General features: G+C 32.5%; 1 protein-coding gene across 1 annotated transcript; it reads right to left on the reverse strand.

The window, feature by feature from the left end:
- Positions 1-4,101: 4,101 nt before the first annotated feature.
- Positions 4,102-13,700, reverse strand: LOC139520382 (protein FAM219A-like). Its single transcript, XM_071312977.1, has 5 exons — positions 13,503-13,700; positions 7,657-7,732; positions 5,973-6,045; positions 5,053-5,133; positions 4,102-4,438 (listed from the first exon to the last, which is right to left on the reverse strand). Exons 1-5 carry the CDS (start codon positions 13,575-13,577, stop codon positions 4,246-4,248), a joined length of 498 nt encoding a protein of 165 aa, XP_071169078.1. The 5' UTR covers positions 13,578-13,700; the 3' UTR covers positions 4,102-4,245.
- Positions 13,701-13,707: the final 7 nt, after the last annotated feature.

Genomic DNA, 13,707 nt, shown 5'->3' on the forward strand with positions numbered 1-13,707 from the left:
TAATCAAAAATCTAAGTACATGTTTAGATTCAGCATATCAAAGAGGCCCAAGAATTAAATTTTTGTTAAAATCAAACTTAGTTTAATATTGGACCCTTTGGACTTTAATGCGCGTAGACCAATTTGAAAACAGGACCAAAAATGAAGAATCTACATACACAGTTAGATTTGGCATATCAAAGAACCCCATTTATTCAATTTTTGATGAAATCAAACAAAGTTTAATTTTGGACCCCGATTTGGACCAACTTGAAAACTGGGCCAATAATCAAGAATCTAAGTACATTTTTAGATTCAACATATCAAAGAACCCAACCGATTCATTTTTTGTCAAAATCAAACTAAGTTTAATTTTGGACCCTTTGGACCTTAATGTAGACCAATTTGAAAACGGTACCAAAAGTTAAGAATCTACATACACAGTTAGATTCGGTATATCAAAGAACCCCAATTATTCAATTTTGATGAAATCAAACAAAGTTTAATTTTGGACCCTTTGGGCCCCTTATTCCTAAACTGTTGGGACCTAAACTCCCAAAAACAATACCAACCTTCCTTTTATGGTCATAAACCTTGTGTTTAAATTTCATAGATTTCTATTTACTTATACTAACGTTATGGTGCGAAAACCAAGATAAATGCATATTTGGGTCCCTTTTTGGCCCCTAATTCCTAAACTGTTGGGACCTAAACTCCCAAAATTAATACCAACCTTCCTTTTGTGGTCATAAACATTGTGTTTGAATTTCATTGATTTCTATTTACTTTAACTAAAGTTATTGAGCGAAAACCAAGAATAATGCTTATTTGGGCCCTTTTTTGGCCCCTAATTCCTAAACTGTTGAAACCAAAACTCCCAAAATCAATCCCAACCTTTCATTTGTGGTCATAAACCTTGTGTCAAAATTTCATAGATTTCTATTAACTTAAACTAAAGTTATAGTGCGAAAACCAAGAAAATGCTTATTTGGGCCCTTTTTGGCCCCTAATTCCTAAAATGTTGGGACCAAAACTCCCATAATCAATACCAACTTTCCTTTTATGGTCATAAACCTTGTGTTAAAATTTCATAGATTTCTATGCACTTTTACTAAAGTTAGAGTGCGAAAACTAAAAGTATTCGGACGACGACGACGACGACGCCAACGTGATAGCAATATACGACGAAATTTTTTTCAAAATTTGCGGTCGTATAAAAATACACAATATTACAAATTTTTGATCATACCATAAAATCTTATATCAGTTAATGATCAATAGTTATAACATTGGTACTTTTAAGGGGGACCTTAATAATATACAAATAAAATACAGCATCTACTGGAATGTAAGCAAAACATCTATATAAAATAAAATAAAAATAAAATATCAATTATGCGTGAAAAATATCTATAACAAGAACAACTTTTTTTATCCTAGACGTGCAAATTTGAAATTATAACACTGCAAAACTAAATGCTACCAGAAACACCTCAAGGATGTTCCATTCACTAAAAATAATGGAAGATCATATTTTATCACCTAGCCTATTTCAACCGAGTATTTTAATGTATTATAACTGTGTGTAGAATTAAACCAGATGTAAGTTAGAGTGCTATATTTTATATGATTGCACTAGTGCAGTATAACAATTATCTTTCCTTAAACAAAAAACTACCTCCAATAAAAAAAATAAACCAGGTGCTCCGCAGGGCGCAGCTTTATACGACCGCAGAGGTCGAACCCTGAACAGTTGGGGCAAGTATGGACAAAACATTCTAGCGTGATACAGCTCTGAATTTGGATTGTGATCAAATTTTTGACATTACATGGTTTTTTTTTACACAAAACAAATGTCAAGATTTTACAAATTTTACAATTAAAGATTTCTTCTTCAAACTTTTTAAATCTAAAATTAAATAGTTGACACAGCATAGGTTTCTGACACAGAATGAATGTGGTCTAATGAACTTAAAAGTTTGTTTTTGCCTTTTAGCAATTCACTATGCTGTTGAATATTAATCCTCTCAAAAAAATGTTTGAAGAAATTTTCTTTTTATTTATGAAATCTGAAATGAGAAAAATTTAACCCCCCCCCCCTTTTTTCACATCCCCGTTTCCTTTTTTCCAAAACTGATATCAATTCAAATTTCTAATGGAGTTTGCAACAATAACTACTCTTTTAAATACATCATAAAATATTAAAATGTAAAATAAAGTGCTTGTTATCACTGAATGGTAAAGATTAGTTGGTAGTAAAAGTGAATATACATTGTTTATTGTATAAAACAATAAAAAAAACTTCATCAGCAACATTTTATATTGGCAAATTTCCAATGAAGTTTTTTACATAAAGTAATGGGCAAATAAAAATAGAAAATGACATCATAGTCATGTCTGGCAAATGTCCAACATACATTATCTAAAAACATTTTAGATAAGATAAGGAAATAAGATGTAAAAAAACTGCTTGTTATCACTGAATGGTAAAGATTATTTTAATTTATCAGTTGGTAGTAAAAAGTGAATATACATTGTATATTGTATATAACAAAGATTTAAGTTGATTCTGGACAAAGAAAGATAACTCCAATTAAAAAAAAATCTTGCTATTGCACAATATTTTGCAATTAGATATTTCTTGCTTACTATTCTGGACAAAGAAAGATAACTCTAATTAAAAAAAAATTTGCTATTTCACAATATTGCGCAATTAGATATTTCTTGCCATTGCGCAATACTGTGCAATTGAAAAGACTTGCTATTGCACAATACTTAATATAATAATTTTAGATCCTGATTTGGACCAACTTGAAAACTGGGCCCATAATAAAAAAATCTAAGTACATTTTTGGATTCAGCATATCAAAGAACCCCAAGATTTCAATTTTTGTTAAAATCAGACTAAGTTTAATTTTGGACCCTTTGGACTTTAGTGTAGACCAATTTGAAAACAGGACCAAAAATGAAGAATCTACATACACAGTTAGATTTGGTATATCAAAGAACCCCATTTATTCAATTTTTGATGAAATCAAACAAAGTTTAATTTTGGACCCCGATTTGGACCAACTTGAAAACTGGGCCAATAATCAAGAATCTAAGTACATTTTTAGATTCAGCATATCAAAGAACCTAACTGATTGATTTTTTGTCAAAATCAAACTAAGTTTAATTTTGGACCCTTTGGACCTTAATGTAGACCAATTTGAAAACAGACCAAAAGTTAAGAATCTACATACACAGTCATGACAGTTAGATTCGGCATATCAAAGAACCCCAATTATTCAATTTTGATGAAATCAAACAAAGTTTAATTTTGGACCCTTTGGGCCCCTTATTCTGTTGGGATCAAAACTCCCAAAATCAATACCAACCTTCCTTATTTACTTATACTAAGGTTATGGTGCGAAAACCAAGAAAAATGCTTATTTGGGTCCCTTTTTGGCCCCTAATTCCTAAACTGTTGGGACCTAAACTCCCAAAATCAATACCAACCTTCCTTTTGTAGTCATTAACATTGTGTTTAAATTTCATTGATTTCTATTTACTTAAACTAAAGTTATTGTGTGAAAACCAAGAATAATGCTTATTAGGGCCCTTTTTTGGCCCCTAATTCCTAAACTGTTGGGACCAAAACTCCCATAATCAATCCCAACCGTTCTTTTGTGGTCATAAACCTTGTTTCAAAATTTCATAGATTTCTATTAACTTAAACTAAAGTTATAGTGCGAAAACCAAGAAAATGCTTATTTGGGCCCTTTTTGGCCCCTAATTCCTAAAATGTTAGAACCAAAACTCCCAAAATCAATAACAACCTTCCTTTTGTGGTCATAAACCTTGTGTTAAAATTTCATAGATTTCCATTCACTTTTACTAAAGTTAGAGTGCGAAAACTAAAAGTATTCGGACGACGACGACGACGACGACGACGCCAACGTGATAGCAATATACAACGAAAAATTTGCGGTCGTATAAAAATTAAACAAAACTTTAAGATAAAGCTGGCTTATGCATTTACTACTCAATTTTAGCTGCAAGCAAAAAAAATAATAGCTGGTCATTTAACAATACTGTCAGTTTTTTGTAAATATCATTTTACTACAAAGTTCAATTTTACTTGAGTAAATTTTTGTTTATGAAAATGTTTCATGATCAGCCTCCAACAATCTTTACCTTCAATTAAAAAATAGACTGGAAATTCTATTGTAAACAGACAAATAACCTATAAGATTTTAATTTAATTTTTTAACAAAAGCTGTAATATCATTGCATAACACATGATCCTTGGTAGTTAGGACAACAAATACAACGTTCATTTAACGGTCGTGGGGGTATTAAATCAAGATCTTCATCATCAGGTTCCAGATCTAAATTGTAGCCATCTTTAATCAATTGTTGAGCTATTTCTTTAGTTGCAGCTTTGGCAAACATTGGAGATTCAAAATCATCGTCTTCACTGAAAAACAAGTAAATTATCTTGAAATGCAAAATATTTAACATCAGAACAGAGAATTATTCTAAATTAGAGTGAAAAATTATAACTCATTAATGATGCCCTGCTTTAAGTCTTTGGTAAACAAGAAGTTGATGAACTCTTGATTTTTAACCCATCACATGGTAAAACATCGTCACATGAATCTGATGAAGCTCAACTCCAAATTTCAGATTTTTATTTCCTGAGAAATATGTTACAAAAAATTTAATGGCCATTATAGATAAGATTAAGTATTCAGTGAACATGAAGTTGACAAGGAGTGAATTTAAAATTGCATTTATCATATGAAATACCAAATTAGTGAATACCACCCTAAGAAAACCACTGTCTTATGACAGGAAAACTAACAATCATAGTCACTTTATATACAAGTCAAAAAGCACCTTGGCACTAGCAAGATTCAAGCTTACAACATCAGTATTGACATAGTGATCACTGCAAATACATACCTCGACCAATCTGCCACAAAAATGAACATGACCAAATCATGCATGCATTTTAATCAGCTTTCAAGGAATTTTTTTATCAAATTATAAAACAAAATAATATTTGAGTTATTGGTATATTAACCTTACCTATCATCTGACACAATTGCTACTAGCGGTTGATTGTCATGTTCATTGGCAAGTAAGTCTTGTTTACTGGGTACACTTAATCTGAAAATGACAAACAAAATCAGTTCTGCAAACATTGTTTAAAATGTCCAAGACATGTAGTTCTTTTATAATTTTTGAGGTCCATAAGCTATAATTCCATCAAATCTTCAAAGGTAAACGAATCTGATCAAAATGTAGGCAACTCATCAATGTGGATCTACACACAAAAAAATCAGTTCAATACGTGTAGCAGTATACAAGACTACAAGACGTGTAAATAAGTCTACATTTGAAAGAATGGAATGATTAAAGGATGGAATAAAAAAGACAACAAACAAAGGTAAATCTATTTTCCATACTGATGCAATGGTATGGGAATCAAAATTGAAGAAAATGCATAATGGATAAAATTGACATCCTGAATTATGGCAAACAATTTACCAAAATAAACTGTTGATAGGTAATTTGTTACAAATATATAAATCATTAATGCTCGCAATGTAGCGGTAAAGATACGGACCGGTGTATTTGTGTTCTTGTAATATCATTATATTATAATTTTGAATAATATTATCAGTAAAACTGGTATTAGTTTAACTTTACTTTGTGCAAATAGTAAACTAATCTTTATCATTTGTTTAAAAATTGAATTTGGCACTCACTGATTATCTCCCTTAAGCTTACAACAAGTAAAAAAAGGACCATTAACAATACGTGTTTTTCAAAGAGAAATAATTTTTCAAGTGATATTCACAAATCAAATGACTCAATAAATACTGTGTAATATCCTTTGCAAAATAAAATCCGAAAAATTTATGCTTAATCAAATATCTTGAATACAAAGTAAATGGACCCTTTTTCGTTGAATAAAAATTAGCCGTGTATGCTTTAGAAATTACCTGTTTCTGGAAAGCAGATACTTTTTTGGCTGTTGATTCACAACTCTGTTTTTACTTGCTGCTTTGTGTTTATCTGCAATAAAAAAAGGTAGAGTTTTCTTAATATATTTTCTGCTACATATAACTTTTATCAACAGTTCTGGCGATATAAACTTGTAAACAGAGGATTTAAACCCCTAAAGCCTTCTCTATGGTGCAGTTCTGGTTGGCCTAAAAGAAAAAGACAAAGTCCTTTTGATATAGATGTCAAGGAAAATATATAAAAGACTTGTATCATCCTCTTCTTCTAAACATTTTTTTATGAATTGTATTCAATATGGACATGCTATGTTTTACCTTCAGTGGATTCATTCATAAACCTATTGTTATCTTTGTATTTCAAAGACAGTCCACCTCTAGGTTCTAATCCTCAGCTTTTGCATGCAAATACCAGCCAATAAAATTCAAATGAGCATACAGAGAGGGTGGTAAAGGGTTATTTTCGTGCAACGTGATCGCCGTTTTTTATTTCACGTTCAACGTGTTTTTCCTTTTTTATTTGACGTTCAGTCGTTCAAGACGAGTGCCTCGTTCAACGTGTTCTGCATATTTAATTTGATGTGCATCGTGATTTTCAAAGTCTTATTTTGCGTGCTTGGTATTTTTCAAATAAAATTCAAACACTTAGCAGGGATCGTTAAGAAATTATTTTTTAAAAGCCGTAAACCAATTTTATCATAAATGTGTATACTAAATCAGGAATATCAAATAAAACAAAGAGTTAATATACACAAGAAGACAGTGACTCAGTCATAAAAGGTTCGAAAAAAGTATTTATTTTTCGTGCAACGTTCATTACAGAAATTATTTCACGTTCAACGTGATATTATGTCTTATTTCACGTTTTTTTCCTGCAAGCACCCCCCCCCCTTTTACCACCCTCTACAGATATTATACAATGTTTGACACATGTCATGATGACAAGAAACATAGAATGGGACGTTAATCTGTATATGCAATAATAAATGTGTTAAACATTAATAAGGCTTGTCTAAATCAAAGGACCACATACATGTAGGCCATCGTGAATTTTTTTTAGGGACCACACCAACTTTGATTTAAAGTTAAATCAGGAATTCTACAGTGAAACATTCACTCAGAGTCTCTTTTTCTATTCTACAGTGTAGAGGACTAGGCCTGCATAACACAAAATATACAGTCCACACTCACACTGTTCATACATGTAATGGGACATTGAAACTATATAATGTATCTAAGACTTAAACAATGAATCCTATGTTTGTTTGTCTCTTCAGTGATGCTCAAGGCCAAAATATTTTAAATAAATGAAACAATGATGCTCTTTATCATGTTTATATTTCTTTAAAAAGAAAACCTTGCTTGGTTAAAGAAAAAAAGATAAATAAGACTTTGTACAAAAGTAACATGTTAAATAGTGTAAAAGAAAAATCTGTCATGAAAATGCTGACTGCACAAAAGTGACCCTTTCATTGGATTATGCACTCTGTTCTAAGATTCCATCTACTCTAAAGCAAAACCTACATGTACATGTAAGCGTAAAGCACAAAAATCAATGTTAATGTCTTCACACAGAGAGCAAGGATATTAACAGCATCATACAATTATATTAATAATTAAGACATCCATGAGTAATTTTGAAAGGTGTAAAATACAATGTACTTACTTATTTTCTTCTGTAGATCAAGAGTTTTCTTCTGTGATGACTGGACTCCATTTTGTTGACTGAAAGTATTTCTATTCTGAAAAAGAAAATAGCTTATACATGTAAACCTATGTTACATGAAAATTTGGAAATCTCTACTTTCATTTTCATACATACATGTAATGGAGAGTTGTCTCAATCAAAATCATGATTGATAAAATTTATTAAATGGACAAAGGTTAAAAGTTTGATCTTTTTAAGTTTAATTTGATATTCTAATAATTGATTGCTATATTTAACAATGTTTTATATTCAGGTAACTTCCTTTATTTTCTTTTTCTCTATGTTTATTTTTGAACTATCTAATACATTTTTAAAATTTGATAATCTTTCATGATAATTCATGATCATGAACAGAATGAGCTATGTATTGAAATTGACAAATCATTCCACATCCACTTCATCCATGACATCTGTGTATTTGCATATATTCGTCAGAGCTGACTTGGTTTTACTGTCAATGTTCATATTATTATAACAGACCACATCCGCGACATTGCGGTTCCATGACTAAATTAATATTTAAGTATTTAATTAAATGTATAAATGTAATAATAAAAAAAATATACTAAAAAAGATGTGGTATGATTGCCAATGAGACAACTCTCAGATCAGTGTTCTTATCAGATATTTTATATAGCATCCTGGTAAACCGGAGAAATACCATCTTGTTTCTAAAAATTATAGCATCACATCCATAACATACATTTTGTTTGTAATCTATAAGAAAACAACAGCGGATCCAGCCATTTGAAAAAGGGGGGGGGGGGGGGGTCCCAACCCAGGACAACTATATGTCCCCATTCAAACACATTGATCATACTAAAAACTAGAGGCTCTAAAGAGCCTGCGTCGCTCACCTTGGTCTATGTGCATATTAAACAAAGGACACAAATGGATTCATGACAAAATTGTATTTTGGTGATGGTGATGTGTTTGAAGTTCTTACTTTACTGAACGTTCTTGCTTCTTACAATTATATCTATAATGAACTTTGCCCATTAGTAACAGAGAAAAATATTTGGTAAAAATTTACATAAATTTACCAAATTAATGAAAATTGTTAAAAAAAGACTATAAAGGGCAATAACTCCTTAAGGGGTCAATTGACCATTTACGTCATGTTGACTTATTTGTAGATCTTACTTTGCTGAACATTATCGCTGTTTACAGTTTATCGCTATCTATAATAGTATTCAAGATAATAACCAAAAACGGCAAAATTTCTTTTAAAATTACCAATTGGAGGGCAGCAACCCAACAACCGGTTGTCCAATTCATTTGAATATTTCAGGGCAGATATATATTGACTTGATTAACAATTTAACTCCTGGTTAGTTTTGCTTTTAATAATTTGGTTTCAGAGTTATAAGCCAAAAACTGCATTTTACCCCTATGTTCTATTTTTAGCCGTGGCGGCCATCTTGGTTGGTTGACCAGGTCACGCCACACATTTTTTAAACTAGATACCCCAATGATAATTGTGGCAAAGTTTGGTTCAATTTGGCCCAGTAGTTTCAGAGGAGAAGATTTTTGTAAAAGATTACTTAGATTTATGAAAAATGGTTAAGAATTGACTATAAAGGGCAATAACTCCTATAGGATCAACTGACCATTTCGGTCATGTTGACTTATTTGTAAATCTAACTTTGCTGAACATTATTGCTGTTTACAGTTTATCTCTATCTATAATAATATTCAAGATAATAACCAAAAACAGCAAAATTTTCCTCAAAATTACCAATTCAGGGGCAGCAACCCAACAACAAGTCCGATTCATCTGAAAATTTCAGGGCAGATAGATCTTGACCTGATTAACATTTTTACCCATGTCAGATTTCCTCTAAATGCTTTGGTTTTTGAGTTATAAGCCAAAAACTGCATTTTACCCCTATGTTCTATTTTTAGCCGTGGCGGCCATCTTGGTTGGTTGACCGGGTCACGCCACACATTTTTTAAACTAGATACCCCAATGATGATTGTGGCAAAGTTTGGTTGAATTTGGCCCAGTAGTTTCAGAGGAGAAGATTTTTGTAAAAGCTAACGACGACGACGGACGCCAAGTGATGAGAAAAGCTCACTTGGCCCTTTGGGCCAGGTGAGCTAAAAAGGGGGGGGGGGGGGTTCCAACCCCCGGAACCCTCCCCCTGGATCCACCAATGATAAAACCACATCAGATAGCAATCACAATTAAGATTATAACATCACATTACCATGATGCTATATATAAGGCCCTGGGGAGAACACTGACTCTACAAGAGACCAAATGAGACAGAAATTAACAACTATAGGTCACTGTATGCAATATTGGTATTGTCATAATACATATACTGAGTGCCAATGAAAACGCAACACTTTTGTTTTTGAAAAAAAAAAATATTTTATTTATATTAGAACTTTGTATAGTTGGTTGAAAATGACTTTTAAGACAATTGTCGACGATTTTACGGTTGAGTGATTTTTGGGACAAATGCGAACTAAGGGTTATTTTGAACGGACATACACACCGTGTTCACGATTTTGTCATTTAAAGCTTGGCTAATGTCATGAATTTTCCCGCCCTTATTGTTAAGAAACTGCAATAAACATCTGAGTAAATGCCAGGACTTTCTGACAACCAGGGACATGGAGTTTTGGGCATGATCCAATGAAGCCTTTTACAGCATACAATTACGAGAAGACTGAAGTTGTAGACTCTACAATAACACCAATCATCCACAAATTCAACCAAAATGGATCATTTAATGATAAGCCACATCCCGGGGTACAAAACGTAAGAAACGCTCAGCAAGACCAATACATTTGGTTTTTAACATATCTGATATCGACTCTGATTGCTGTCCAAAGGTCACGAGAGTTCAATGGTGGTCACGGTAGAACCTTTGGAGCAATTTCAGTAAAGCACCATTTGCGCAGAAATTGTTAAAGAGCACTACAGTCTTTCCTTAGTGACACCTAAAGGTCGTCTGGCGTAAACATTGAATTCTGTAGACCAAAAATCATTCATAAAGTACCAAAAACCGTCAGTGGTGGTTACATAGACATTTGGCCAAAAGTCATACTTTTCATCGGATTTTTGTCCGATCGAGCAAATTTTGCATCAGATTTTACATGGTTAAGACGATGAAAACCACCACCAATATCATAAAGTCAGCTTGAGTTTAATTTGCGGGGTTGATCAATTCCACGGCGTTGTCGAGATTGCGCTGCACCACATGGTTGGAACATTTTTTGTTAGGACTGTGAGTTGATGATTCGACATTGGATGTTTCCTTTACCTTTTGCGCCCGAAAGATGACAAGGAAACATTTTTGTTTGATATCGATCTATTGTTAAAATTGTTAATTTTCAAGAACAATTTATTTTGAAAGATTATCATTTCTAATATAAACTTTATTTTTGAAAAACCAAGTATTGCGTTTTCATTGGCACTCAGTATATAATAAAGTCATGTGTTTATAAAATAAGATGCATGGCTTCTCTGTTTTAAACGGTCCTTCAGTAGTATTCAAATTCATAAATATTTATGTATTACACTCATATTCATTAGTATATCTTTATTTTCATTCCTTATAATTAATATAAATATTTTTTATTGGGGTCAGATTGACTTGGGCCAGCCAGTACCTTAGTACAGAAACGATGGATCCAAAACGACTTGGGCATGATCAACATGAAAGCAGGTATTACTATACAGTGTTCTCCCCAGGAATTTTGGATAGCACCAGGGTGACGCGTGACGAACTGAATTTTTCAATATTTTGTGTCACGTTGCGTCGTGTATTTTTTTCTTGTAAGTTATTGTGTTTACTGTGGTACTGTGTTATGTAGTGAGTTTACTGTGGTACTGTGTTATGTAGACTTTGGGTCAGAAAACTTTTGGTTAAAAAAGAAATAAATCAATAAACAGATTGTATACTTTAATATCTTTTAAGAATAAATAAACATAAGTAGACACAAGATAATCTATATATACACCAGTCCAAATAATTATGCCTTCCCAGAAAAAAATTTAAATAGTCTTGCTAGATGTCATAATTATTTGGACTAGTATTACACCAGAAGGTATAGTGATGAACTTTAAAGTCTTTATAATTATTTAAAGGCAGTGTCTGCGCATACGAATAGTCAAATTGCTATGCGTACCTACATCCTGTTTTATAATGAAATGCAATCGGATCGGGAATGAAACGTGAAATATATACGGAATTTGTCGCAATTAGTGAATAAATTGATTACAACTACTCAGAAGTTTTATAAATATTTATAAATAGGTAAGTGAACAGTTTTTCTCAGTTAATAAATATTCTTAAAATGGAAGAAAATGATATACATGTGGGGAAGACATTTCAAAGTTATCATGAATTGGAACAATTTGTTCAAAACTATATCAGTCGATTAATTTTATACAATTGTATAAAAGAAACTCGAGTCAATTGCAGCTGCATACTAAGAGAAAGAAGAACTGGAACCACAAAAGTAAAGAGGAATTAAAGTTTATCAGAATAAACTGAAATATGTGCCAAAACAATCCTATTGCTTACTTGCTTAATCCTGTTGCCCCTTGGTGGAGCATAGGCCACTAACGATATTTCTCCACCTTGTTCTGTTCTTTGCTAGCCTCTCCAGATCGTGCCACTTGTACCCTTCTTTCTCCATCTCGGCTGCAACATTCCTTCTCCAGGTGTATCTTGGTCTGCCCCTGCTACGCTTTCCTTGTGGGTTCCACTGTAAGGCTTGCCTTGTAATGTTAGTTTTTGGCTTCCTCAGTGTGTGTCCTATCCATCGCCATTTTCTCTTTTTTAACTCTTCATCAACTGGGGATTGGTTGGTCTTTTCCCAAAGATCTTTGTTTGATATCTTCTCAGGCCATCTGATGTTAAGGATGCGCCTATTGGATACGTAAAATGTGTTCCAAATCTTAATTAGTTACATGAATCTTTTAAAATTGGTTTAACTTGAGATTATTTCTTGCTTCTTTTAATTTTTATATAGACATCAAAGCTTTAATCTTAGAATTTTAAGATATTTTAAAATTTCAGTTTCAGTTTTACATTTTACTAAAAGATTATTTTTAAATCTCATATCATATGGGTATTTTTTCAAATTCAGTGAAATTTAATTCTTAAAATTTGCATTTACATTTTATAATAGTATTAATTTTTATCATATTTTTCTTTTACATGGACTGAACAGTTTCATATTCCATCAGTGTGCATTTAATTTGCAATGTTTATAATGAGGGGAGATAGGACCTTTATCAGGACTTCGGGATCCGGTGTTTTTAAGCTCAGGATTTCGGGTTTGATCCTTTCAGTATTTGGGAATTCTTTTTTCGAATTTCGGTATGTCACGGTTCAAATTTATTTAACTTAGGGACCTCGGGATTTCATGTTTTTTTCATACTCTTCACTCTTTCTACACGACATCCCTATATTACTGATAATTTCCGTTTATATTTCACGTTTCATTCCCGATTGATGGCATTTTATTATTGTCACAGTGGGTAGGCGTAGCCTAAGAATGGCAATTTGACTAATCATACCCGCATGCGGGTACGCGCAGACACTGCCTTTAATATTTAAAATATCCTTCATTTATCACCAGTACTAGAAGATCCTACCAAACCAATACTTGATCAGTCACCAGTACAGTAGTTCTATACAGTATTAGTATACCAGTATTCCGATTACCAATTATATGTTTAGACTACCGTAAATAGTGATGTATACAGACAAGCCACAACTGGCAGAAGCCCCGAAAATGTATGGAAAAGTTTGAGACGACATATGTTTGAAAATACAAACTGTTAGGGAATCTGTGTTAAGTGCTTGAGACGATTTTTGGTCACTGTCAAATCCGCTATCTTCCATCCCGTCCATTCTAAATTTTAACCATCTGTTTTGGGATAGAAGCTCATTTTGTGTATGAACGTCGGCAAAAATCAGAAGTGTTGATATTTTTATTTCTTCTTAGCCGAACCGGAAGTCTCAAACAAAACGTAAATCTCGT

Source organism: Mytilus edulis, chromosome 4, assembly GCF_963676685.1.
Source record: "Mytilus edulis chromosome 4, xbMytEdul2.2, whole genome shotgun sequence".
NCBI classification, from domain to species: Eukaryota; Metazoa; Mollusca; class Bivalvia; order Mytilida; family Mytilidae; genus Mytilus; species Mytilus edulis.